This window comes from Hemitrygon akajei, chromosome 23 (genome assembly GCF_048418815.1).
Source record: "Hemitrygon akajei chromosome 23, sHemAka1.3, whole genome shotgun sequence".
NCBI classification, from domain to species: domain Eukaryota; kingdom Metazoa; phylum Chordata; class Chondrichthyes; order Myliobatiformes; family Dasyatidae; genus Hemitrygon; species Hemitrygon akajei.
Genome location: NC_133146.1, coordinates 41,826,890 through 41,854,247, shown reverse-complemented (window position 1 = coordinate 41,854,247; position 27,358 = coordinate 41,826,890). Strand labels below are relative to the sequence as shown.

Here is a 27,358-nt window from a genome sequence, read left to right as displayed (position 1 = left end):
AGTAATTACAATTTTTTTTTAAACTTTCCTTTGAAAAAGAATGGTGTAGCTCTGGCAGATGGGAGGCATTTGAAGTCATGAAACATGTGCCTCATGAGTGTTAAACAGGTTTAGCAGAACAGCTGGTATTTATTGTCAATTGTTCCTCTATGTTCATATTTTATTCCACGTCCTGCTCCCCCATCTCAGATTTTATATTATGTCAATTAGCAAGCTCAAGTTGGCTTGTGTACTGAAGAATATATTGTAATCATGGGTACACTATTGAAACAACTGTAATAAGCAACTGAGAAACAATAGAATTTATGCTGTATTTCATTTCAAGCTTTATAACCTGTTTGCCTGGAAATTCATTTGCAGAGCAGTATTATGCAGTAGAGAATGCAAATTTCCCAGAGCTAAAATGAAATAAATACCAGTCATAAGGCATTTGGTACACTGGAATACTTTGCATCTCTGATGAAAGAATCTTCTTATACAGATTTTATTTCACTGTGACTTCCACAAATAAGGTCACCCCTTAAGAAAATAACATCCAGCACATTAAGAAACTTGATTGGCAAGTTCTTTATGCACTGAAGAACTTGCCTGCCATTATGCATCACAATCAGAATATTTCCATGTATATTAACAGAATACAGAATCACTATTTTGACTAGGATAGCTGCTTCAGCTTTCTACTTGGGTATATGCACGTATTTCTTGGGTAGATATTATAAAAAGTTAATGAAACAAAGTTAAACGAATCATTGGGAGAACAATGATATGAAAGATTGTTTCGTTATTACAAATGCCGAACTGTTACAGTAGCAAATTCCATTCTCATACTGTCACGTGTAAAGATTCCAGTGAAGGATCCTCAGAATGATACTGAGAAATCCTGCATTCCGGAGAGGGTTGTATTCTGACAGAGATATATAGTAATTTTCCTTAATGCAGTACTATTTTCCCCATTTAATTCCATGGAGATGTGTTGCTACAGGATGTTTTTTCTCTCTCTCTCAATAGTACAACAGCTGCTGGTTCATGACAGGGGGGCACTTAAGAGACTGACTTCATTGGTTTGGTAAACAAATCTCCTAATAAATGACCAGCAGCTGCATTTGGAGACACCTGCGACTACGGAAAATGTGATCAGGAGGGGAAAAAAATCACTAAAGGCAGGACAGTGATGGGTAAGGATGCTGAGGTGGTGGGATTAAGGTAGATGGAGCCAGGTTCTGGGAGGGGACAATAGCAATAGGTGGCATGCTCCTGTCTTCACTTATCACCTTCAAGCCTTACATTTGTTTGGAGACGTAATGAGAGAGAGAGAGAGAGAGAGAGAGAGAGAGAGAGAGAGTGAGCAAGAGAGAGCGAGAGAGAGATCATCTAGGCATACATCAAGAAATGCAGGTTTAAAAAAAAATAGAAAATCTGTTGTTATTTCTGTATTTTGTAATTGTCTATCTTTGTACCCTCTGCCCTCCCTAAAAACACTGCATGTATCTTGGATTTTTGGAAGAGTAATTTGAATTTTCATAATCTACAGCTATTTGGATAATATAAATTCGATCTCACAGAATTTATCTGGGGGGCAACAAAGTAAATTTAACTATTTTCTTCAACATTTGCAGGTGGTGCAATTTTGAGTTACAGAAAATCATGATTATATGGGCCACTTTCTGGTAACGCAACCCCCACCAATATTGCTGGGGTCACAAGTAGGGGCTTGTATTTCCAGCTGAGTACACTGTACATTGGGCCTAAGCTTCTTTCCAAGAGGAAACTGATGCAGGCTCAATACATCAGAAAGTAATTTTCAGGACTTATAAAATCAGAACATGACAGGAAATGTTGAAACAAAAATGGAAATTTCTGGAAAAATGCTACCGGTTGGTTGCCATCTGTGTTGCAGATAGCTTGGTTTTGATGAAGTGTCACTGACCTGAAATATCAGCGCTGTTACTTGATTCTGCTTGATCTGAAAATATTTTCACCATGAGCAACTTTTGCCTTCAGAATTTTATTTGAGGCATTTTCCAGTATTTTGAAGTACATGTTTTGTTGTGGATCATAAAATATGCTGCATGATCTGACATTCAAAATTGACTACATGTCCTCATCCAGTCGGTAGCTCTGCACGTGAAGTGAAGAAGGCAGCAATCCAGTAATACAGGAAGCAAAACCACAACTAGCAAGTTGAAATCAAATGTGGATGGCATCTTCAGAAACCAGTATGCATGGATAACGTTTGATAACATTTCTCTTTAAATCAAGGTGCACTGGTGGCGGGGTACAGATACATCCCTACCGAGGGAAGTGTAAGGCACTCCTTCCCTCTGCTAATCTACAGGTCACCCTTGGGCACGGTGTAGCACCAGCTTAGCACTACCCCCCCCCCCCCACCCCTCCTGATCATGAGAACAGGCGGTGAATGGTCGTGTGTGCAGTTGGTGCATATCAGAGGTCCTGTTTGTGCAAGCACTGACAACAGGCAGACAATCTCTGATCATTGATAATGGATGGTGTCACCTACCTTCTAAAGTCACTGCCCAGAAGAAGGCAGTGGCGAGTCAACTTCCATAGAAAAATTTGCCAAGAACTCTCATGCTCAAAGACCATGATTGCCCAAACTATTCAACACGGCACATAATGATGATAATAATGACTTGCTATTAATTTAAAAATTTCAAAAAGTCAAATTGGAATATAAGGGTATGATCAAAAGTGGCAAACTATTTAGGAAACTCCTGGAGGATGATACATGTTCTGTTAGCTTTCCTCAGGAAGGAGCCAGATTTGCATTCCCTTTTGTTATGTGGGTACTGATTTGGCTGATGAAACCAATGGGGAACTACAAAGTCTTCCGAAAATGCCACAGGAGACATAGATAGAACGTAAATATAAATGACCAGGAGTAGTTAAATACAATGGTATGTTCAAGAGACCTCTTTCTAGAGATCTGAAAATGTAATTTGTAATCGATTGACTTGCTTCATGTTTATAACTTTAATAGGCTGTCCAGGCATCATGCCTGCTCTATTTGTAATTCTTCAGTGCCCCCTTCAATTACATTTTTGAAATACAAACTTTTCCAAAAATGCCTTGTGTTATGGAAACAGAAAGATAGAAGGAAACATAGGCACTTAGTTGTCGCAAAGTTGATTGCAAATGTACGAGTATAATTAATAGTCTGGCAAACCAAATGATCTACCTTTGACTCCCTTCATGACTTGCAATGTTTAATGAAAAGAGAGTGGGTTCTCACAAACAATATTGGAACTCTTATAGGCATTTCTAACCTGTTCACTTTAAATGTTAAGCATCAGCTTTAAAAAAAAAACATGAAAAAGTAACAATGCAAGTGATTTTGAAATAAATGGATTAATGCACTCAAGAGAACTGCGTAGAACCAATTAATTAAGGAAGCAAGGGTGTAGATTGCCTTTTAGGAAATCAGGGTAGCAAGGAAGCATTAATCAGGAACACACTTAAATAAAACATTGGCCCCATTTTCAATGACAGAGATGTGCACATTCATTTCTATGATTTGCATTGCTCTATTATAATTCTGCATTATTCGCAGGACTACGCAAGCCACCAGTGCTTACTTAGTCGATGTGGATTTTTAGGTTGGATTCAATCTGAACATCCACTAAGTAATTCTGTTGCTGAATGTGTGCCCAGTTTTGTACTCCACAGTAACATGCATGAGCACAGGATTTCCTGTAGTTGAGAACGTTCACCATTATGAAAATTGTTTCTGTTTCAGGAAAGGCACAGTAGCTCAGCAATTTGTCATGGACAACTGCATGTTTTGTGCATGGACTTCCACTGCAAAGTACAAATGGACTCCAGTATTCTGGTAGAAGGACAGACCTTGCATACCCTGTGTGCACGGAACTGTCTTCCACTCTCTCTGTCACTGGGTCAACTTGACATATTGTTGGTTGTAAGCCATGAACAATTCAAGGTATTGTGTAGAGAAGTTTGAGTTGTTAATCAGGAGGGTTCAAGATTACTTGGGTCCTTGAGAATTAGAACAGGACATGGGGAATGGAAATAGGTCTGGGAAGAGTGATTGAGGTCATGGTTGACTGGTTGGAAGAGTTGGTTGGCAGTCATGAAATAAAGTGGTAGCTAGAGTGACATTTAGTTATTGAGATGTTTCAGGGATGTGCTTGAGCCAGGGAATATAGGTTAGCGTCCCAAAGGATAAGTGTCAACAAAGTAGCAATTGTATTTGATGTATTTGGTAATAGGCAGCATGTACTGTGTGAACAGCAGCTTGTTGACATACAGTACACTGCTTATTATCAGCAAAATATTAATTGACTCATAATTAATTGGGACTCGTGCTCAATTAAGTGTCCCCTTAAGCATGAGTCTTTTGAGAGCCATTCATCTCTGCTTAGAGTGGTGCACTTAAAAGACTTGGCAGTATCTGTGCATTGCAGTTGCCTCTGCTTTCCATTCTGTCAGTCTTGCTCTTGCATCCAGCACCTATTAATAGTTGGCATAGATTGACCCATACAGCCTTAATCGTGTTCAAGCCAAATAAATAATGATTTCCGCCCCCCCCCCCCCCACCAGGATTACTGACCAACTGCCCTACCAGGATCTCCTGTAAACTTACCTTTAGAATCAGGGGCTGCTATATTTAGCTGCGGCTCTTTTGATTTCCTAACACAAAGAGCAGCTATACAGAGCAAAAGTAATGTTATTACTGTGCTAAGGAAAGAGAATTATAGCAAGTTTTGAAATATTGTTTGAGAATAAATGACATTACATTATCATCAGTCATAAGTTTTGCAACTATTGTTTGATCTATTCTTTATTGTTCAGCAAAAGTAATGAAAGTACATTAGTTTCTATTTTCATTACCTCCTCTGCAAGTGTATACGAGTGTCAGAAGCATGCTGAAAATTGTTTTTTTTTAAAATGGACACAGCAGAACAAGAGTCAAGTTAAGTTCCCAGCTCATGTTCTCTTGGAAAGGCATAAAATTTGGGAATAGTTCGACTTCTAGGACAGCTGTCAGAAGAATGCTATTTACTAAGTGTGCATCGTCTACCACACTGCAGCTAGATTCCCTTCAAAGATTGTTGGCTTGGCCAGTGGCAGTAAAGCTTAAAGTGTTGCTTTGACCCCAGATATGCGAATCAGGTTTATCATCACTGTCATATGGCGTGGAATTTGTTGTTTTGTGACAGCAGTTCAGTGCAAAGCATAAAAATGACCATAAGTTAGAAACATAAAGAATGCAAAAGATGAATATGTGTTCATGTGGTCAGATGAGATTGAGATGCTTTCAAATATATCACAACTATCAGGCTTTTTAGTCTTGTGTGAAGAAAATTTGGTGATAAGTCGAATGGAACCTATCCTTTCACTATCAAACTAAGTTAAAATCAGGACCAAAGACATAAGTAGATCTGGCATCATTTTTGCAGGAAGAAGCAGAATTATTATTTGTTAGATCTGTAGTCATTATAGCCCAGCTTAAACAATAGGATTACTGAAAATTGGTGTAAACTACAATTGATATTAAAGACACCAGGATAAAAAGATATCTAGATTTTGGATGTTCCTTTTAATGAGTTTACTGTTAAATGTACTGTAACTGCAAATGCACTATAGCATTAATTATCTAAAGGAGGCCTTGAGTCATATCACTGGTGTTGCAGAAATAAACAACTAGATTAGGTGCACAGCTTGCTGTACTGTGGGTGTCATTTATTGATCACAAAGGCATTGCCATTTGGCATAAATCTGTTGAAATTCTTTGAGGAAATAACTGGGAGGATGGATGGTGTTTCCTTGGATTTTCAGAAGGCCTTTGACAAGGTGTCACACATGAGGCTAGTTAACAAGATAAAAGACCATGGTATTACAGGAAAGATACCAGCATAGTTGGGGTGACTGGTAGGAGGCAAAGAGAACCACTAGTCACTCGCAGACAACTAGAGAAGTCCCCCTTCATTCAAGGTGTTGGAACCGCTCCAGTTCATGTTATATGTCAATGATTTAGATGACAGAATTAATGGCTTTGTGGCCAATTTTGCAGATGATACTAAGATAGGAGGAGGAGCAGGGAGTATGCAGAAGGAATTAGACAGATTAGGGGTATGGGCAAAAAAGTGGCAGATGGAATGTAATGTAGGGAAGTGTATGGTCATGCACTTTGGTGGAAGGGCTTGGGACCATCCATTGCAGAGTTTTGCTCCTTTGTCTTATGGTCTTAGTATATTCATATAATGACAAATGCACTTGTGTTTAAAAAATTCTGAATTCAGTCAATCATATGTTAAAGGTTTCCAAGCAATGTAAGATGTGCAAGGAATATAAAGAGCCTTTTTTCTAAGGTAGCAAGGACAATGGAATTTAAAAAAAGATCAGAAGTGGGTATGTTCGCAGATGACAATGTTCTGCACCATTTATTACTACTCAGATAGTGAAGCAGTTCATACCCAAATACAGCAGGACCTGGACGATACCCAGGCCTGGGCTGACACGTGGCAAATAACATTCGAGTCATGCAACTGCCAGGCAATGACTGTCTCCAACAAGAGAGACTCGACCATTGTCCCTTGACATTCAGTACCATCACCATCACTGAATCCCCTACTATCAACATCCTGAGGGGTACCATTGACAGGAAACTGAAACTGGTCTAGCCATGTAAACACCATGGCTACAGAGCAGGTTAAAGGCTAGGAATCCTGCAGTGTATAGCTTACTTCCCAACTCTCCAGAGCCTGTCCACCATCGACAAAGCTCAGGTCAGGAGTGTAATGGAATACTCACCACTCGCCTGGATGAGTGCAGCTCCATCAACACTCAAGAAGCTTGACACCATCCAGTACAAGGCAGCTCACTCGATTGGTACCCCTTTCACAAGCATCCAATCCCTCCACCATTGAACAGTTGCAGCAGTGTGTACTATGTACAAAATGCACTGTAACAACACACCAAAGTTCCTAAGGCAGCACATCCAGACCCACGACCACCACCATCTAGACGGACAAGAACAGCAGATACCTGGGAACACCACCACTTGGAAATCCCCCTTCAAGTTGTTCACCATCCTGACTTGGAAGCATATCGCCATTCCTTCATTGTCGCTGGGTCAAAACCGTGGAATTCCCTCCTTAACAGCGCTGTGGGTTTACCTACACCTCAGGCACTGGTGTGGTTCAAGAAGGCAGCTCATCACCACCTTCTCAAGGGCAACTAGGGATGGGCAATAAATGCTGGCTTAGCTGGTGATACCCGCATCCTGCAAATGAATAAATTTTAAAAAATATATACACACATCCCATAATTTTAATTGTTTAGAAGAAACGGAGGGTTAAAATTATTCAACTGAATCTTTTAAACTCTTGAAGTGATTGGATGTATTACTGTTGAATGTAAAAATAGTTAATGATAGATTCCCCAGCAGGTCTAGGGGCAGAGACAATTTTTCAGTTTGGTGGATTGTTATCAGAACAGTGGAAAGTTAAAGGTACAAGTCTTAAGATGCCAATAAAAAATAAAATTTCTTTCCATTAGTGAATCCATGTGCTGATTTGTTGACTAACTTTGCAGAACTGTTGTCTGTCTACAAATCCCTGCATTTAATTTCACTGGTACAGTGTATAAGCTGAAAGTTACAACAGTGTGTTCAAAGATTTCAGGTAATTGCCGTTCCCATTTGTATTTCCTTTTTTTAAAATCACCTTGTTTTCAGTTTCGCTTTGATGGTTTCATTTCAATTTTCTCTCTCCAGCATTTCTCCATACCATGGACCTTTTTACTCTTTTCTGCTTTCAATCTGCAGTCCTACCAAGCACAGAATCAGAATCAGGTTTAATATCTCTGTTATTTGTTGTGGACAATGATGTTTTCCGGCAGCAGTACATTTCAATACATAGTAATAAAAACTATATATTAATTAAGTAAGCAGTGCAAAAAGTGAGAAATAAAAAGAAAAAAATAGTGAGATTATGTACATGAATTCATTGTCCATTCAGAAATCTGATAGCAGCTGTTTCTGAAACATTGAGTGTCTGTCTTCAGGCTCTTGTACCTTCTCCTTGATGGTAGGAATGAGAAGAGGGCATGTCCTAGGTGATGGGGGTCCTTAATGGCAGATGCTGCCTTGATGCTGGGAGGGCTAATGCCCATGATGGAGCTGGCTGAGTTTACAATTTTCTGCAGCTTTTTCTGATCTTGTGTTGCCTCTCCATACCAGAGGATGATGTAACCAGTTAGAATGCCATCCAGGATACGTCTGTAGAAATTGGTGAGAGGCTTTGTTGACATACCAAGTCTCCTCAAACTCCTAATGAAATATAACACTGTCATGCCTTCTTTGTAATTGCATCCTGTGAGGATATCCTGTGAGGCCCAGGATAAATCTTCAGAGATGTTGATACCCAGTAACTTGAAACAGTTCACCCTTTCCACTGCTGACTCCTCAATGAGGACAGGTGTGTGTTCCCTCGACTTCCCCTCCCTGAAGGTCACAGTCAATTCCTTTGTTTTACTGACATTGAGTGCAAGATAGTTATTGCAGCACCACTCAACCAGCTACTCTGAGTCCTGCATGCCTCCTTATCACCATCTGATATTCTGCCAACAATAGTTGTGTTATCAGCATATTTATAGATGGCATCTAGGCTGTGCCTAGCCACACAGTCTTGGTTGTAGAAAGAGTAGAGCTATAGGCTAAGTACATGTCCATGACGTGAACCAGTGTTGATTGTGGGGACCTCTGACTGCAGCAGTTAGAGATTGAAGACATCCTTGAACACTCCTGTTGGCTGGTAGGCACAGGTTTTCATTGCCCTACTGGGTACACCATCAGGGCCCGAGGCCTTGCAAGGGTTCATTCTCACGAAAGGTGTTCTGACATCAGCCTCCAAGACAAAGATCACAGGGTCACCAGATGCTGCAGGATTTCACACAGGAGTAGTTTTATTCTCCCTTTCAATGCGTGCATCTGGCAGTGAAGCATCACATATTTCAATTATGATGTTAGGTTTCGCCTTGTAGGAAGTAATGGCCTGCAAAACCTGCCTGAACTGATGTGCATCCAATTCCATCTCTAACTTCCATCAGAATTGTTTTCTCACTGCTAAAATAACCTTTCATAGTTCATCCCTGGACTTTTTGAAATGCAGTACTATGCAAAAGTCTTGGAAACATCTATGTTGCTGGGGTGCCTAAGACTTTTAGGCACAAACTACAAACTATTATGTTTTTCCAGTTACCAAATTAACACTTAATACTACTGAGCTAATAGAAAGCTAAGTACCCTGATTTTCATTTCTATGTTCTGTATGTTCTCAAAGGCACATACTCATCTACACAGGTCTTGATGAAGTCAATGACAACTGTGATGTATTCAGATTCAAAAATGAATCCCTGAATATTGTCCAGTCCAACTCAAAGCAGTTTTCTAAGTGCTTCTCCAACTCTCCTGATGATACCTTTTAGTTTCTCAACACAGTTGCTGCAGTCTTTAATCTTTGTCTATATCCGGGAATAAAAGTGTAGCCAGGGTGTCATACCATCCAAAGTACGGGCGTGGGATGGCATGATAAACATTCTGTATGGTGGTCAAGTGTGCTGGCTCCTCTAGTGTCACAGGTAATATGTTGGTGATAGATGTTCAGAGACCTCTTCAAGCTGGTCTAGTTGGAATCCCCTGCAATGATAGAAAAGGCATCAGGGTGTGCTGTTTTGTGAGTAAACACAGTGCTCAGCTCCTCCAGTGCATGCCTGGTGCTGGCTGAGGTGAAACGTATACCAGTACCAGGATGGTGGCAGAAAACTCCCTCAGCAGATAAAAGAGATGGTATCTGACCAGTAGATGTACCAGGCTGGGTGAGCAGGACTGAGACAATTCCATCACCTCTATGCACCTGCCTATACCACTCACCACTCTTCACTTTATTTCTACATTTAAAAAATTTTCTTTAGCTTTTTTCCAGGTCTTCAAGCTAAAATTTAGAAGAGTAATTCCAAGAATAAAATCTTAAACTAAAATAAAATGCTATGGAACAATTAAATACATTTCCGTCAGTTACATAACTTTAAAATTACATAATTATCATTACCACCACAGCTCATTGTCTATGTTAAATTTGACAAGGCCACTGGCAGACATGTTCTATCCTAATCACTGGGAAGCTTGCTAAAGTCTCTGACAGAGTGCAGTTGCTTCAGGATCACTGAAAAGTTTAGACTTCCATCTTTGTTTGGGAGTTGTGATCCCGCACCTGGTCCCATAGATACAGACTGGCATCTGACCATGCATCTCAATATTCAATGGGTACTATCCACCATTACATAACACTTCAACACTATTTGCATTGTGTGGCTGGCCAGAGGAGTACTGATGCTATTACAGAGATTAACAAATGAAAGTTCATATTTCTAGCAATAAATCACCAAAAAAAAATCTATCATTGAGCTGTGTTTAATTTTAGCTCTTTGTAATTCCTTGTGTGCATGATTTATTTGTGCTTGGGTTATTCCAAAATGTTGCTATGAATAATTCATTCTGAAGCAAACCGATAACTATTGAAGAGGGTTGATTTGAACGAACCCACCAGCAAGACTTGATCTTTATTTCAATGATCATTTAAAAGTTGTGTACTTCATGAAGCAGCCATACAGTACGATATTGATGGCAGTTTAAAAAAAAAATTTCCTGCCTAGAGTTCATTTATGAGGTAAGGAGGAATTTTTTCAGCCAGAGAGTAGTGAATCTGTGGAATGCTCTGCCACAGACTGCAGTAGAGGCCAGGTCTGTGGGTATATTTAAGGCGAAGGCAGATCATTTCCCGATGAGTCAGGGCATCAAAGGGTATGGCAAGAAGGCAGGTGTATAGGATTGAGTGGGATCCGGGATCAGCCATGATGGTATGGCAGAGCAGACTCGATGGGCTGAATGGCCTAATTCTATTCCTATGTCTTATGGCCTTCTTTATGTTGGGCATATCAATGCTGATGATTTAAAAAGCAGTTCTTTTTTCTTTAAATTAATCTATATTTAATTTGCCAATTCAGTGTATTCTTTTAATTACCTACTGAAAAGCTGTAGAAAGTCACCAGTCTTAATGTGTTTGGTCTAAACATGGATGTGTTTTTTAATGTAGTCATCTTCCATGTTTCCAATGCAAATTTCTTATTTACCTTGTATATTTATTTGGCAGGAAAATGTGTCCCTTGCTGATATTCTGTCATTGCGAGATAGCTGCCTCACTGAGCAGGATATCTGGGCAGCCTGCCTAGAATGTTGTCTTTCAATGAAGAGCATCGCCCACACTCCACTCTTTCATACACTCTGCATCACCCCAGATACGTTGGCTTTCAACGCTAATGGAAATGTCTGTTTCATGGAGCAGCTGAGTGGTAAGTAATGCAGATGTTAAATATATACTGTACCTATTGCCTCAGTGGATATAACATCGTACTACATTGTTCATTCTTAAGTGTTTCCTTTTCTTGAATTCAAAGTTTATAACTTTCTGTTTCTGAAATCTAGCAGATGTCTTTGTAAGACCAATTCTGAACATTAATGCTACAAATACATATTGACAAAGGGACTTATTTGGAGTTGTGTAGCAAGAAAACAGGCTGGCCCTCTGGCCCAGCTTGTCAGCGTTGACCAAGGTGCACTTCCGAGCAAGTCCCATTTGCCTGTACTTCCTAAATGTCACTTTAATGACCTTCCTCTGCTCTCTCCTCTGGCAGTTCATTCCATAAACCCACCACTGACTTAGAAAAAACAAGGCTAAGCATGACCAAATATTTTGTTTAGCAGAGGGGATGGGGGAGTTATTCTCTGGTAAGAATAGTCTCCTGTGGATCAAAATTGTTGCCAGAACTTGTGCGTGATAGCACACTGAAGCCTGTGGGCTTGTTTGGAAATGTCAAATACTGTCCAACAGCTTTGATTTTCTGTAGCCAGGATTCTGCCTTGCCCATGGTGGATCAGTTCCTGACTGGAAGGTTAAAGTACACTTCAGTATTACCTATAATAATTCAAAGATGTATCAGGAGAGCATGATTCTTGGTATTCTTGCTGACAGGGCAGTAGGTGAGGGTGAAATAAAAACAGATGAAGAAAAGACCCCGACAGGGTAGATGTTAGTTGATTCTCTTGGTGTCATGAATGTGTGAGAGGCTCTTGTGATCTGTCCACACCGGAAAAGAGTGCTCTGCTCCCTCTAGCCAATGTTGCCAAGCCTCCTGGGCCTCTTTGATAGCCAGAAGTTCTTGGTTCCCAACATCATAAATGCATTCTGCAGGAGTCAAGTGATAGGAAAGGAAAGCTCAAGGGTGCAGCCAATAATCTACTGAAGACCACTGGGAGAGTATAGCACCAATGCCAGCATTAGATGTGTCAGCCTGGATGATGAATGGATGGGATAATCTGGATGCTGCCTCACTGGGGCAATGGTGAAGCATTGCTTCAGCTCTGAGAATGCTTGATCTGCTTCACTTGTCCATTGGAATCCAGCAGAGCTCTTCCTGGTGATTGCTTTTATGGGGGCCATGATGGTACTAAAGTTTCTGATGAAGCGGTGATAAAAGTTTGCAAATCCCATATAACAGGTCACCTTTTTGACCAGAGGTGGGAGCCACTCGGTAACTGCCTGAACTTTAATTGGGCCCATTTGAATACTGGAGCTGTGACGATTTAGCCTAAGGACAACACCTGCTCTTTGTGGAACTCGCAATTCTCTGGCTTGGCATGTAGGTTGTTCTCAAGGAGACATCTGAAAATCCTCTGGATGTGCTGGACATGTTTCTGGCTAGGATGGGAATAGCTTAGAAAGGCGTCCAACTACACAAAAACAAACTGATTCAACATGTTCCAGAGCACATCGTTTTCCAGGTTCTGAAAAACAGCAGGGGCATTTCCCAAGCCAAATGGCATCACAGGGTACTCATAGTGGCTAGTGGAGCTGTTGAATGCTGTCTTTCTCAGAGGCAAACCAGGCTGTAAGCATTATACAGATCTACCTTGGAGAATTTAGTTGCATCCTGGAGATGTTCAAATGAAGAGTCAAGCCGGGGAAGAGGTTAGGGGTTCTTCACTGTGATATTGTTGAGGGGCTGAGAATCAATGCAGGGATGGAACTTGCCATCCTTCTTGCTCACAAAAAAGAAGCACGCTCCTGCTGGTGTGATTGACGGACAGATGAATCCATAGGCCAACACCTCCTTGATGTATTTTTCCATGGGCACCGTCTCCAGATGAGAGAGGGAGAAGAGTCAGCCCTAGTGAGCCAGGTAAGCGGTCAAGGGCATAGTCATATTGCTAGTCAGGGAGATGGTGGCCTTCTTAATGAAGACCACAAGACTGTAAGCATATTTAGCTGGAACGCCTGACTGGTCCATACTAGCAGTTTGCATAGGAGCGGATATACTGGTAGGGGCTTGAGCTAGACCCAGACAGGTAGACAGGCATGCAATCCCCACTACTGGAGTATCTTTAGGGACCAATCAATCCATGGGTTGTGTTCAAATTGCCAGGAAGGCCATGCACCAGTGGCATTTCAGGTGAGTCAACAAGACAGAAGGAGAGTTGGTTCTTATAATTGCCTTCCAGCACATATTGGGGAGGTTCTGTAGAAAGGTGGATCCTGCTGGTGACCAGAGACTGACCATCCAGAGTCCTGACATCAATATTTTTTTCTTGATTGTTAAGTGGGAACTGCCCATGTAAGCGAGTTTACATGCATCATCCCCAAACCAGCCTGGCTAAGCTTGGAAAGTTAGTTTACACTGTACTTATTTTCTGTTGTTGCTGCCTGGCCTGCTGAGTTCCTCCAGCAATTTGTGTGTATTACTTTGAAATGTAACCCAGGAGCTGTGCATTTTCAACCTAGCCACTTTAGTCCTCATGCTGACTATTTGAGCAGTGCTTCATGCTGTTAGGATAAATTAAGTGATCTGGTGTTGCTCTTCAAAGACAAGATTTTGCACAGATCTTATTTAAAGAAGAAGACACTTGAAGAATAAAGTTCAGGGTATGTTTCTGTCTGTACATTCTCCCTGTGACTACCTCTGGGTGCTCTGCTTCTCTTGCACATTCCAAAGAAGTGCTATCGGGTTCAGTGAGTTGTGGGCATGCTACGTTGGGTCTAGGAGTGTGGCGCCATTTGCGGGCTGCCCCCAGCACAATCTCAGGCTGTGCTGGTTGTTAGCGCAAACAGCACATTTCACTGTATGTTTCAATGTACCTGTGACAAATAAAGGAAAGCTAATGAAGCTGATTTCTGACACAAAGAGCTTGCCAATGTAGATGGGGGTTGGATATTTTCCCCTATGGAACATTGTTTGAGAATAATGGGTTATTCATTTAGACAGAGATGGAGAGGAATTTCTTCTGAGGACATGAATCTTTTGAATTCTGTAGTCCAGGGTCAAAACACAAGTTTTAGGATTAACCAAGGGGTGTGGATTTTGGACAATAGTCAGGAAATCAGATTCAAGACCATTAAATTGGCAATGATCCTTTTGAATTGCAACAGTAGCTCAGAGCATATAGCCTGTCCCTGTTCCTCTTTCCTAGACTTTTGGTTTTCTACTTTCCACACCCTCTTGGGTGTCCTTTGTGGCTGTGTAGAATAGGGAAAATGGTGGATAGTGCAGTTGCTTTTGTGTTTATAAACACAAGAGATTCTACAGATGCTGGAAATCGTGAGCAACATGCACAAAATGCTGGAGGATCACAAGTCAGGCAGCATCTATGGAGGGGCATAAACAGTCGATGCTTCAGGCTGAGACCCTTCATCAGGACTGGAAAGGAAGGGGACAAAGCTAGAACCAGAAGGTGATGGGGGGGGGGGGGAGTATAAGCTGGCAGGTGTTAGGTGAAATCAGGCAAGGTGGAAGGTTGGTGGGCGAACGGTGGGATAATGAAGTAAGAAGCAGGGAAGGGATAATGGAAGAGATAAATGGCTGAAGGAGAAGGAATCTAATACAAAAGGGCACTGATCAATGGAAGAATGGGGAGAAGGAGGGGAACCAGAGGGAGGTGATGAGCCACTGGGCATAAGAGGTAAGAGAGTAACCAGAATGAAGGATGGAAAAATAGAAGGAAGGAGGGGGAAAAATTACCAGAAGTTAGAGCGATCAATGTTCCTGGCATCTGGTCAGAGTAGACAAAGGAGTCACGGAGAGACTGATCCCTGTGGAGAGTGGGGAGTTGGAGGTAAAGATGGGCCTGGTGGTGATGAAGAAGTTATGGAGAATGATGTACTGGATGCAAAGAGTTATGAGGCAGTAGGTAAGAACAAGGGGATCCCTATCCCAATTATAAAGGTGGGAGGATGGAGCGAGGGCAGATGGGTGGGAATAGGGAGAAGTGGGTAAAGGAAGCATTGATAGTGGTGGAAGGAAAACACAGTTCTTTGGAAAAAGAGGACTTCTCAGATGTTCTGGAATTAAAATTATCCTCCTGAGAGCATTCTGTGGAGATGGAGGAACTGAGAGAAAGGAATTGCATTTATATAAGAGTCAGGGTGCGAACAGGTATAGTCAAGATAGTTGCAAGTTAGTGGGTTTGTAAAAGAAGTCTTTGTTTAGTCTGTCTCCAAAGATGGAGAGAGAGATTGAGAAAAAGGGAGAGAAGTGTCAGAGATGGTCCAGGTAAATTTGAGGGCATGGTAGAATTTAGAGTCAATGTTGATGAAATTAGTAGGCTCAGCATGGGGACAGGAAACCCACCAACGTAGCTGAGGAATAGTTGGAGAGCATCACTGTGTACATTTGGAGCATGGATTGTTTCATGTAGCTGACGAAAAGGTAGGCGTAGGCAGGGCCTGTGCAAATGTTCAGGGCTACACCTTTAGTTTGGAGTATGTAGGAGGAGCCAAAAGAGCAATTGATTAAGATAAAGACTGGTTCTGCCAGATGGAGGTTGATGGTAGAGGGGAAACTGGTTAGGTCTGATGTCAAGAAAAAAGTAAGAGTTTTAAGGCCTTCCTGGAGGAGGATGGAAGTGATCAGAAATAGAAAGCTATCTGGGCCATGGGACTAAAATTTTTGAAGTGATGGAAAGCATGTGTAGTGTTATGAATGTAGATTGGAAGGGATGAACTGAGGGGAAGCAAAATGGAATCAAGATGTATGGACACGAGTTCAGTGGGGCAGTAGCAGACAGAAATAATAGATCTAGGACATAGAAACAAGCAGTGTAATGTATGAAAACTAAGATGTTGATGGCAGTGGATGGGAGTTTACCGGAATCAAGAGGTCGGTGATACTGTGGGAGACAGTCTTGGTTCTCCTTCGTGGAGCCTTGTACAAGCATTAAATAAGAGGATTATCTGAGAGCTGCCTTCTGGCCTCAGCAAGGTAGAGTTCATTTTGACAGACTACAACAGCCCCACATTGTGTGCAGGTTTGATGGTGAGATTGGGATTGACAGGGAAAGTGTAGAAGGAAGTGTGTTGAGAGAGGTTGAGGTCAGAATAGGTGATGTTAAGCCTGTGCCCAACTCTGAGGGGCCGAGGGATCCAAAGTAGCCCCCTCCTTTTTGAGAATCGCAAGATCGTTACTAATTCAGGTCAGGAGACCCAGGAAGTGAGAGAGAGAGAAGTTTGGAATGTCCTGGCCCTCAGCGATACAAAGCCACGGAAAAGGCCATTGTCTCTTGGAGACGGAATGGTTTATTGAGTACTGTACTTCATGGAAGCCCTCAGGGAATGATCAGAGGGGGTTGGTTGAGGGATTGCATCATCCTGACCTGATTGACATCTGAGACCCTGTGAGTCAGGATAAAAGAGGGTCTGGGGAACAGCCCCTTTAGACGCACCAGAAGAAACGCTAGAAATCCCGTAATAGTGTAATAGCGACAGCCGGTGGAAAGCCCATGTGCGTCCTTTTCCATTTGCCTCGGAATTGGTGGGCCTTACCACGGAAGAACAGCTTTAGCTAAAACAAAGGAGAAATCAGCCCCAACGACTCTCGAAGGATTGACATCATAAAAGGAATGGGCAAGTTTTAAACTCTCTCTCTTGACTCCAACCAAAGGCTGCAGCCTGCATGAACTTGAGTGACTTTTATATTTCCATCGGACAATACATTATCCCCTAGACAATGTTAGAGCTATTTCTTATTGATTATTATTATACCCGCGCTTTTAGATTTAGTATTGATGACGTATATTATCTGTATGTTTGAATTGATCTTATTTTTGTGTATTTTTACCAATAAATACTGTTAAAAAAATAGTACCATCAGACTTCAACGGACCTCTCTATCTTTGCTGGTAAGTGACCCAGTTATGGGGTACGTAACAGTGAGAGGAAAGATGAAGTTGGAGACACTTGAGGTCTCATCAGCAGTTAGAGGTGAAAAGATCCAGAAAGGGCAGAAGGCCAGAGCAGAGTGCCCAAGAAGATGGGAGAAGGGGTCATCGATGAGGGGTGGGAAATTCTTATCAAAGAAGTGGGATTGGAGACGGAAGTTATGGAAGAAGAGCTTGGTGTCATGGAGCTCATTGGGGTGTAGATACAGGGGAACAAAGGTAAGGCCCATGCTGAGTGTTCTGCCTCCGAGAGAAGAAGATTAGAGGTAATGGTGAAATTGTGGCAGGAGTTGGAGCTGAGGTCAGGGGAGAATAGAGGTTTGGAAGGATTGGAGGGTAAACTAACTGAGTTACACACAAATATTCCAACTTTAAATCATATTGTTTTCCAACCAATGTGTTGGGGCAATTTTCAGGAGTTATGGGCTTAGAGTGTTAGCCAGTTAGTATAAATGAGAATGAATCTTCAACTTAGGTCAATGGTACCTCATTAATATGTACAATTGCCACTAAAGTGAGCAAATATTCTAACACAGTGGTTAAAAAAGGCCTGGTGAAGATTATCAGCCCAAAACATTAACTCCATAGATGCTGCCTGACTTGCATTTATGTGTGTGTTGCTTAAGATTTTCAACATCTGGGTGGCAGGGTGGAGATATATCTTTACCAAAGGAGGTGATCCTTCACTCCGCTAGCCTACGGGTCACCCTTGGGCAAGGTGCAGATCCTGCTCAGCCTCTCAGTCAGCTAGATTTGAAGCCATGGGAGCAGGTAGTGGATGGTCATATGAGCAGTCACTGCATATTACAAGTCCTGGTTATACAACCGCTGACGCCAGGCAAACAAATCTCCGAAGAGTATTGATAATGGCTGGAGTCTTGTTGAGGCACTGCCCAGAAGAAAGCAATGGCAATCCACTTCTGTAGAAAAACTTGCCAAGAACAATCATGGTCATGGAAAGACTAAAATCGCCCAAGTCATATGACACGGCACATAATGAACAACCATCTGCAGAATCTCTTGTGGTTAAGAAAACTGTTAAGATCATGCTTTTTTGGCTTGGAAAACTAAGGGATTATTAAGATTTTCCGACTTATTTTTGGACAACTGTTTTATGTCCTTTGAGCAACTAGCTAATAAATATAATTTGCCTAGATTTCATTTTTTTAGATACTTACAGGTTAGGCATTTTTTAAGTACGGTACTTCCTTCGTTCCCAAATTCTCTGTCTTCAGATACTTTGGAAAGTTTGTTTGAATTAAACCCTTTTCAAAAAGGGCTTATATCAAAACTTTATAATATAATTATGAAGATACGTTCTGTGCCCTTTGATAAGACCAAAAATGATTGGGAAAGAGAACTTAATCTTATTATTCCTATTGAGAATTGGGATAGAATTCTTAAATTAGTTAATACATCATCTATATGTGCCAAACATTCATTATTACAATTTAAGGTTGTACATAGGGCCCATATGTCCAAGGATAAATTAGCTCATTTTTATTCTCATATAAACCCTATTTGTGACAGATGTCAATTAGAAATCGCTTCTTTAACTCATATGTTTTGGTCATGTCCACTTTTGAGAAAATATTGGAAAGATATTTTTGATATTATTTCGGTGGTATTGAACATTGATTTACAACCCCATCCTATTACCGCAATTTTTGGTTTACCGATGATGGACTTACTTCACTTATCTCCTTCCGCCTGTCGAATGATTGCTTTTCTCACTTTGATGGCTAGAAGATCTATTTTGTTGAATTGGAAGGAAATTAATCCTCCCCCGGTATTTCATTGGCTTTCTCAAACTGTTATGTCTAAATTTAGAAAAAATTAGAAGTGCTGTATTTGATACTTCTATTAAATTTGAAAAGATATGGAGACCATTTATTCAATATTTTCATATGATATAATGGCCCTGTGCCAGGCTATCAGTTTTTTTTCAGCTTTAATCATATGTATGTTGAGAGGATCGGAGTTGACGTCATTGATGTTTATGTATGCTCGTGAGATACTATGAACAGCCCTTTTTTTTCTCTTTTTTAAAAGTTTTTTTTAGGTTTTTTTTCTTCTTTGTTTTTTTTTCTTTTTCTTGATACTAGATTAGTAGATTAGCTAACTTTCTTAGATAGATTTTTTTTTCTCTTTTTTATACTATATATTATGGAATATCTAAACTTACCTTGTTCATATATATACTATATGGTTTATGTTTTGGGAAACTTACTTATGCTTTATTCATTGTTTATGTATTTCTTTATGTATAATGGGAGTCTATATATTTGTAATCCCTTACCATTATTTGAATTGTATCTCATTCATAATATTCTAAATATTAATAAAAAGATTGAAAGAGAGAAAACTGTTTTGGAGATCTGGATTTCTTGCAAAGATAATTGAATATATAACACACACAAAATACTGGAGGAACTCAACAGGTCAGGCAGCATCTTTAGAGAGGAATAAAGAGCTTTTGTTTTGAGGGTCTGGGCCAAAATAGCTCTGTACTCCTCTCCATTGATGCTGCTTGTCCTGCTGAGTTCCTCCAGCATTTGTTGTGTGTTGCTGTGGATTTTCAGCATCTGCCAAACCTTCTGTGTTTCTAATTGGACATATACAAGTGTTCTTATCAGCAGATTTGTGCTTTCTTTATAAATATGTAATTCTGTGGAGCTGTTAGTTCACACCCAAAAATTCAATGTTGAAACTGCATTTAATCAACTGTTACCTTTGTGCTTAAAGAATATAAAATCTCAATGTACTTTGAATCCAGTGAGATTCTTTTGAGAGCTGGCGAAGAACAAGGGGACACAGTTTTAAAGTGCTTGGAAGTAGGTACAGAGGAGATGTCAGGGGTAAGTTTTTTACGCAGAGAGTGGTGAGTGCGTGGAATGGGCTGCCGGCGATGGCGGTGGAGGCAGATATGATAGGGTCTTTTAAGAGACTCCTGGACAGGTACATGGAGCTTAGAAAAATAGAGGCTATGGGTAACCCTAGGTAATTTCTAAAGTAAGTACACGTTCGGCACAGCATTGTAGGCTGAAGGGCCTGGATTGTGCTGCAGGTTTTCTATGTTTCTATGTCTAGCAGGCCTTCCACCAAGTCTGCTCTTGAATGTCCGCTTGTGCTGAGTATTGATTTTTTTCCAGCTACAGTTCCAGCTCTGTGCACCTCATTGAAAGTCACACACCAGAAGTGGGTCATTAAGATTAAGCGAGTGCTATTCATTTTTCAAAAAAGGAGCTGCTTGCTTACTTGCTTCCCACACAGGTTACCTGTGACCGTTGGGTACCTAAAGGGGGAAGCAGCCTTGAGAGAAAGAAAACTCAGAACATTTCTAAAATGAATGAAATTTTGAAATTTTTTAAAGTGCATTTATTAAGTCAATGTTATTAAATGCTATTTTGAAATCGTATTGCTGTATTTTCCATTTTGTCACTGACTTTCCTTGTTGCTTATTTGCAGATGACCCAGAAGGTGCATTTGTTCCCCCTGAATTTGATGTTACAGGCAACACTTTCGAGGTGGGTCAAAATACTTGTCAGGAAAGTTGATAACTTCTTTTTTATAAAAGGAAAGGAATGGGCTGATGGAGATAATTAGCATTGTGAATGATTTTGATAGAGGGAGTGATTTCTGGGGAAATCTCATACTTCTGGGACGTCACAATAAGACAGCGACCCAGAAAGCAAATGGTCAAATTGAAGAATTTTCATCTGCAGAGAGATACAAGGAGTATCTCTGATACAAATCATCAGAGTACAAGGAGTTTCTGTCCTGCATATTTCAAGTAGTTTGATAAACCATACAGAAGCAATAAATACTTAATGTTTTCTTTGAAAAGTGCTTCTCTCGAGAACTGTTTCTTTGAAATGAGAGAATGTGCTTGGGAAAGATTTCAAGAAAATAGATTAGATTGTTTTGAGTGCTGCTTATAAATGGCTGTTAATTGAGGCCCATTATTTAAATTGTAATAACCTAAAAAGCTTTTCAATGCCTAAAACACTAATAGACTTTCTCTCTAAGCCAAGTATCTGTTGTATTTTTGTGACATAACCATTTGAATTAAAGATTAATGTTTGCCTTATGTTCTTTATTATCATCTAAAGGTAGGAATAGGTCTAGAAATTTGATTGTGTCAGTTATTCAGCTATTAAACTGAGTGGAAGATTAAGCCATCGTCATCTGAAACAGCAAAAGAGTGTCACTTCAGGTGGCCCAAAAGAGTAAGGAATGGGCTTAGTGTAGGGGTGGGGGGGGGGGGGTTAATTGTGTTTGCATCATGTCAATGGCTACTGAGGTCAGGTATTCCTGGATCCCATACTTACTGACTTTCTGAATGAAGCTACAATGTGGAAACTTATCAAATGCCTTTTTAAATCCATATACACCATATTCTTTGCTCTCCTTTCATCAGCGTACTTTGCCACATCCTCATAGAATTCATTCTGATTCATGCGGCATGACCTGCCCCTCACAAAGCCACGCGGACAATCCGTAATCAGACTACAATCAGACTATACATCGCATTTCAATCTAAAACATTAATAATTCCTTTTCTCCCATCTATGCTGCTCCATTTGCTGTGTTTCTTCAGCAGATTTTGTTGCTCACCTAAGTCTCCTAAGATTTATGTAGAAGCTTCATTCCCTTCGTACCCTGGTAATTTTAATGCCTTGGTGAAAGCGCTTCATTACCTTCTTCCCATCTTTCACCGATTTTTTTTTTGTTCTATGTGTTCTCTGCTCATTCCAAGTCATGCCAGGCTTCAAGAGATTGAACCTATAAAGAGCATCTGGTCCTGATGAGGTACATGGCCAAGTACTAAAGACCTGTGATGATCAACTGGCTGGAGTGTTCACTGAGATCTTTAACGTCTTGCTTTATCAGTGTTTGGTACCCACCTGCTTCAGTCAGGCTTCAATTGTACGGGTGCCCAAGAAGAGTGTGGTAACCTGCCTCAATGACTATTGTCCAGCATCACTTATATCCACAGTGATGAATTGTTTTGAGAGGTTGGTGATTAAACCAATTAACTCCTGCCTAGGAAGTGACTTCTATCCACTTCAATTTGCCTGCTCCAGCAGATGTCATCTCATTGGCTCTTTACTCAACCTTGAAGCATCTGGACAGCAAAGGTGCGTACATCAGGATCCTTTTTATCAACTACAGCTCAGCATTCAATACCATTGTCTCCTCAAAATTAATAAGTTCCAAGTCCCTGGCCTCAATACCTCCTTGTGCAATTAGATCCTTGATTTCCTGACTCGCAGACCCCAGTCAGTTTGGTGTCAGGCTGAGTGGTGTCATAACAACAACCTCTTAGTCAATGTCAGCAAGACCAAGGATCTGTTTAGTGACTTCAAGAGAAGAAAACTAGAGGTCAATGAGCCAGTGGATCAGAGGTGGAGAGGGTTTGCAACTTTTAATTTCCTAAGTGTTATTATTTCAGAGGACCTGTCCTGGGCCCAGCACATAAATACAATTATGAAGAAAGCACAGCAGTGCTTCTACTTCCTTAGAAATTTGCAGAGATTCGCCATGGCATATAAAACTTTGACCAACTTCTATAGATGTGTAGTGAGGAGTATATTGACTGGCTGTATCACAGCCTGGTTTGGAAACACCAATGCCCTTGAATGAAAAATCCTACTAAATGTACTGGATACTGCCCAGTCCATTATGGGTAAAACCTTCTCCACCACTGAGCACAGCTACATGAAATTATGTCGCAGGAAAGCAGCATCCATCATCAGGGAACTCCACAATACAGGACATGCTCTCTTCTCGCTGCTGCCATCAGGAAATAGGTACAGGGGCCTTAGGGGTCACACCACCTGGGTCAGGAACAATTACGACTTCTCAAACATCAGGTTCTTGAACCAAAGAGGATAACTTCACTCATCTTCACTTCACTTGCTCTATCATTGAAATGTTCCCACGACCAATGGACTCACTTCAAGAAACTTTCATCTCAATCGCTTGCTATTTATTGGTTACTTATTTATTATTTTTTTAATTTCTTTTTGTACATGCACAATTTGCTGAGTGAACACCCAAGTTGGTGGTCTTTCATTGATTCTATTATGGTTATTATTCTATAGATTGATTTGAGTTTGCCCACAAGAAATTGAATCTCAGGGTTGTATATGGTGACATATATATACCTTGAAAATAAGTTTACTTTGGACTCCAAAAGAAATGCCTTCTAATTCTCCTTTATCTATACAAAACTGTTTTTGTACAGAAGTCTGTTCAACATCTCTCCCTTCACAATTGTGCCTCTTAAACTGACTAGTATTGATGGTTCATGCCAGCTGCCAGTGTCAGTCTTTTTAATAGCCAATATTAAGCCAAAACCTGTTTGCTTTCAGTTGGTAGTTTCGCTCCCCACTGAGTGGAGAGATACAGTAGATTGCACAAATTCTCATTTGGCCCATCAGCAGCCCTCATCTTCATCTAACTCACCCCACAGGGGCTGCTTAGCTGTTGGGTTCAAGGCTTTTTCCACCTTTGCTTCAAATTTGTAGCGTCTGCATATTTTTAAAAAATATATTTTTGAGATGAACCACTAGGCTTAAGTGCACCTACCCTCATAAAACATTTTCTTAGATAAATGTACATAGCAGATGGAGGCTAGAATCAGATTGGTTTACTTCAACTAAAAGAGCTTCAAAAAGAAATCAATAGTAGAGACCTTCTGGCTCTGTTTTTGTATGGTGTCCAGAGGACATTGAAATCAGAAATGCTGTGTTCTTCAATCTCCTTATCATTGTGGCCTGAGATTCAGCTAGAGATGGTACTATATGAAAGAAATATGAAACCTCAGGTACACCTGAGCAGCTAACTGGAATTGGCTATGGGTCAGGAGGGAAATGCCACTGTTCCTAGCAGATAGATAAAGACCATCAGAATGTTTTAAAACTGTTTAAAGTAAATTCAGTTGAAAGCATTGTCTTGCTGCTTTAGTCTACAAGGTTAACAATCATGCTAGTTTTTTTTTTCAAAATAAACAATTGAATATTAGCTTAGTTCAGGGGTTCCCAATCTTTTTTATGCCATGGACCCCTACAATTAACCTTAGTATAAATGGCTTTCCAATGCAGTGTTCTTCAGTTTTGTAAATAGTAATGGTCCGTGTTTTATTAAGAATCTCATTAATGTTGGCCTTTGGTTAGTAATAACAAGGATACTGAAGCTAATTTTAAGGGAGTGGAGAAAAGAAGATGGTAAATTTGTAATGTGAGATAAATCACCATATCTGAATCTAAAATCACACATACATGATCTGGCATGTCAATTGCCAGGATCTTTGAAACTGCTGCAAGTGCTTACATCATTGACAAGTTTGCGTGGGAGTCCTTTTTGCTACTGCCATCCCTGATGTAATGTTATTTCTGCAACGGTTTATTTTATTATAAATTCCAGCTAAGTATAATAAACAGTACATTTTCCAGGAGTAGCAATTTTCAAATCTGCCACTTTTATCCTTCTTAAACTAACTTGTATTGCTAGTTATTTTTTGAATGGCTGACATTAAGCCAAAACCTGCTTGCTTTCTCTTGACAGTTTAATAGGGAACCCTTGGCTCAGCACTGAGTGGCGGGATAGCAAAGAGGCTGGACAAATTAATATCTGGGCCACGTGGTCGCAAGGAAGGTGTATTTGGCTAAAGAAAATATAATTTTGCACTGGCAATAATACAAAGTTCAAAACTCAAAGTAAATTTTATTATCAGAGTACATATATGTCACCACATACAACCCTGAGATTTATTTTCCTGTGGGCATACGCAGCAAATTTATAGAACGGTAACTGTAACAGCATCAATGAAAGATCAAGAAGAGTGCAAAAGACAACTGTGCAAATGCAATTATAAATAGATAGCAGTAAGTAACAAGAACATGAAATAACAAGATAAAGAGTCCTTAAAAAGAGATCGTTGGTTGTGAGAACATCTCAATGGATGGGCAAATGGGTGTAGTTATTCCCTTTTGTTCAAGAGCCTGGTGGTTGAGGGGGTGGTAGCTATTTTCAAACCTGGTGGTGTGAGTCCTGAGGCTCTTGCAAGAAAAAAGCAAGGCCTGGGTGGAGAAGATCTCTGATGATGGATACTACTTTCCTCCAACACTGTTTTGTTACAGTTGTGCTCAATGGTTGGGCGGGCTTTACCCGTGATGTACTGGGCAAAATCTACTACCATTTTCCATTCAATGGCACTTTTGTTTCCATACCAGGCCAAAATGCAGCCAGTCAATACATTCTCAACTACACATCTAGAGAAGTTTGTCAAAGTTTTTGATATCATGCCAAATCTCCGCAGACTTCTAATACCAGTGTTTCTGTACAACATTCTGTCAGTTCTGTCTTTTTTAAAAAACTGGAATACAAATAATATTGTAATTTAAACAGACATGTGCCAAATATTTGAAAATTATTCTTCAGAAAGCTTTAACATTGTACTTTTATAATCATTCTCTACCTACTTTTTTCCTGAGTGACTGGAAAAAGTAGTAGCAAAAAAAAAATAAAAACCTGAAATTTCTGTTTTTTTAATATTATTTCAATAACATTTATCCTTATGTTATTCTCAAGTATTATTCAAATATTTTGCATAAACTGTTGGAGGACAATTCAGCACCCACTGTCGAAATCCAACTTTATAATGTGTTGAACTGTCATTTGGAATTATGTCCTTCAACTCTAGTACAGCTTGAAATAGAAAGAACGTTTGGTGTCTATTTCCTAAAGCTACATTTCTTTCTTGGAAGTTTTTGTTCAATTTGATATTTAATTGATAACAACTAAGTGTAATTAAACAAGCTGACCAAAACTTTCAGTCAAGGCATTGGTGATGCATTTGAAGGTTGCGGTTTTGTATGTTTGGATAGTGTACTTGATACAAAACTTTTATTTGCATGAGCAACCTGCCTTAGACATGCTCATGAAGTTATGAATATAGAGCACGCTGTTTCTGTTTCTTTGTTGAGCCTAGAAGCTCAGCATTCTAGATTTTATGTTAATCTGCAAGCACAGGTGTTTCCTCAGTTGATGAATGGTTTTGCAGAAATCTGGAGCGCACAGAGGATTTGAAAAACAAACAATGCCTGCAAGGTTACAAATACCAACGTTTGGAATGTTCTTTTCTACTACCTGATACACAGTCACTTTTCAACAGAAGCTATTTGTAATGAGTTGGTTGAGAAGTTGTAAAATTGCTCCGTTGTGTCTGCAGTATCTCAATGTCCTTAACAAAAAGAAATGTACATGCTAGTATTATTGCAACTTACCAATACAACTATGTTTTGAATACATCAGGTCTGACTGGCACACAAACTTGGCATCAGTAATATAAGCACAGAAGAAGACCAACATTCTGTAAAAGGGTATTTATGAAACAATAGGGAAGAAAAGGGATCCATTGATCCCAATGGGAGACCCAGAGAGTTATGTGAGGTTACAAAAACACTCTTTCTACTTCCTGATTTGCAGGGAATTTTTTTTTTATCAAAAGCAAAACTTTTCTACTTTTTTCTGTGGATCTGTTGATCCTTACTTGCAGTCACTGCTTGCAATGCTGCACATGCAGTATAATCCCACCTTGCAACCATCCTTTCACTGGAGAACTATGAACAATTTACCCCATGAAGTATTGGGCACTTAGGCAGCATGATCTGCAGACTTCAGTGGCAAATTGTCTCACCTACTAGAAAAGAAGGATGATTTTTTTAAAAAAAAACACTTCTGTGGTTTTCTCACAATATGCATCCTTCAACCTAATGCATTGACTCTTGTCTGTTGAGATCCTTTGTAACTCTAAGATTTCCTGAGCCCCAGACTGTAAACAAAGACCCATCCCATATTAAAATTACACATTCCTGATTTTGTTTTCTGCATTATCATCATCTAGATTACCAGATCCAATCCATTCAGCAATATGCAAGTTGTCAACATTTGTCCTGATTCAGTATGCTAACATACCAGGGCTTCAAAACTGTCTCTGCTATTATGGCCTCAGCACGCTCTGAACTAACATTCTGAAAGAAGTATTCT

The 27,358-nt window shown here is 40.1% G+C and overlaps 1 protein-coding gene across 5 annotated transcripts in view; it reads left to right on the top strand.

Annotated features, from left to right (window-relative positions):
• Positions 1–27,358, top strand: part of kndc1 (kinase non-catalytic C-lobe domain containing 1) — a 154,460-nt gene that overhangs the window by 9,057 nt on the left and 118,045 nt on the right. For all 5 annotated transcript variants that reach the window (XM_073027514.1, XM_073027515.1, XM_073027513.1 and 2 more), the window contains exons 2-3: positions 11,190–11,388; positions 20,771–20,829. In XM_073027514.1, coding sequence (XP_072883615.1) covers positions 11,190–11,388; positions 20,771–20,829 — 258 coding nt within the window. The remainder of the gene's footprint in view (positions 1–11,189; positions 11,389–20,770; positions 20,830–27,358) is intronic.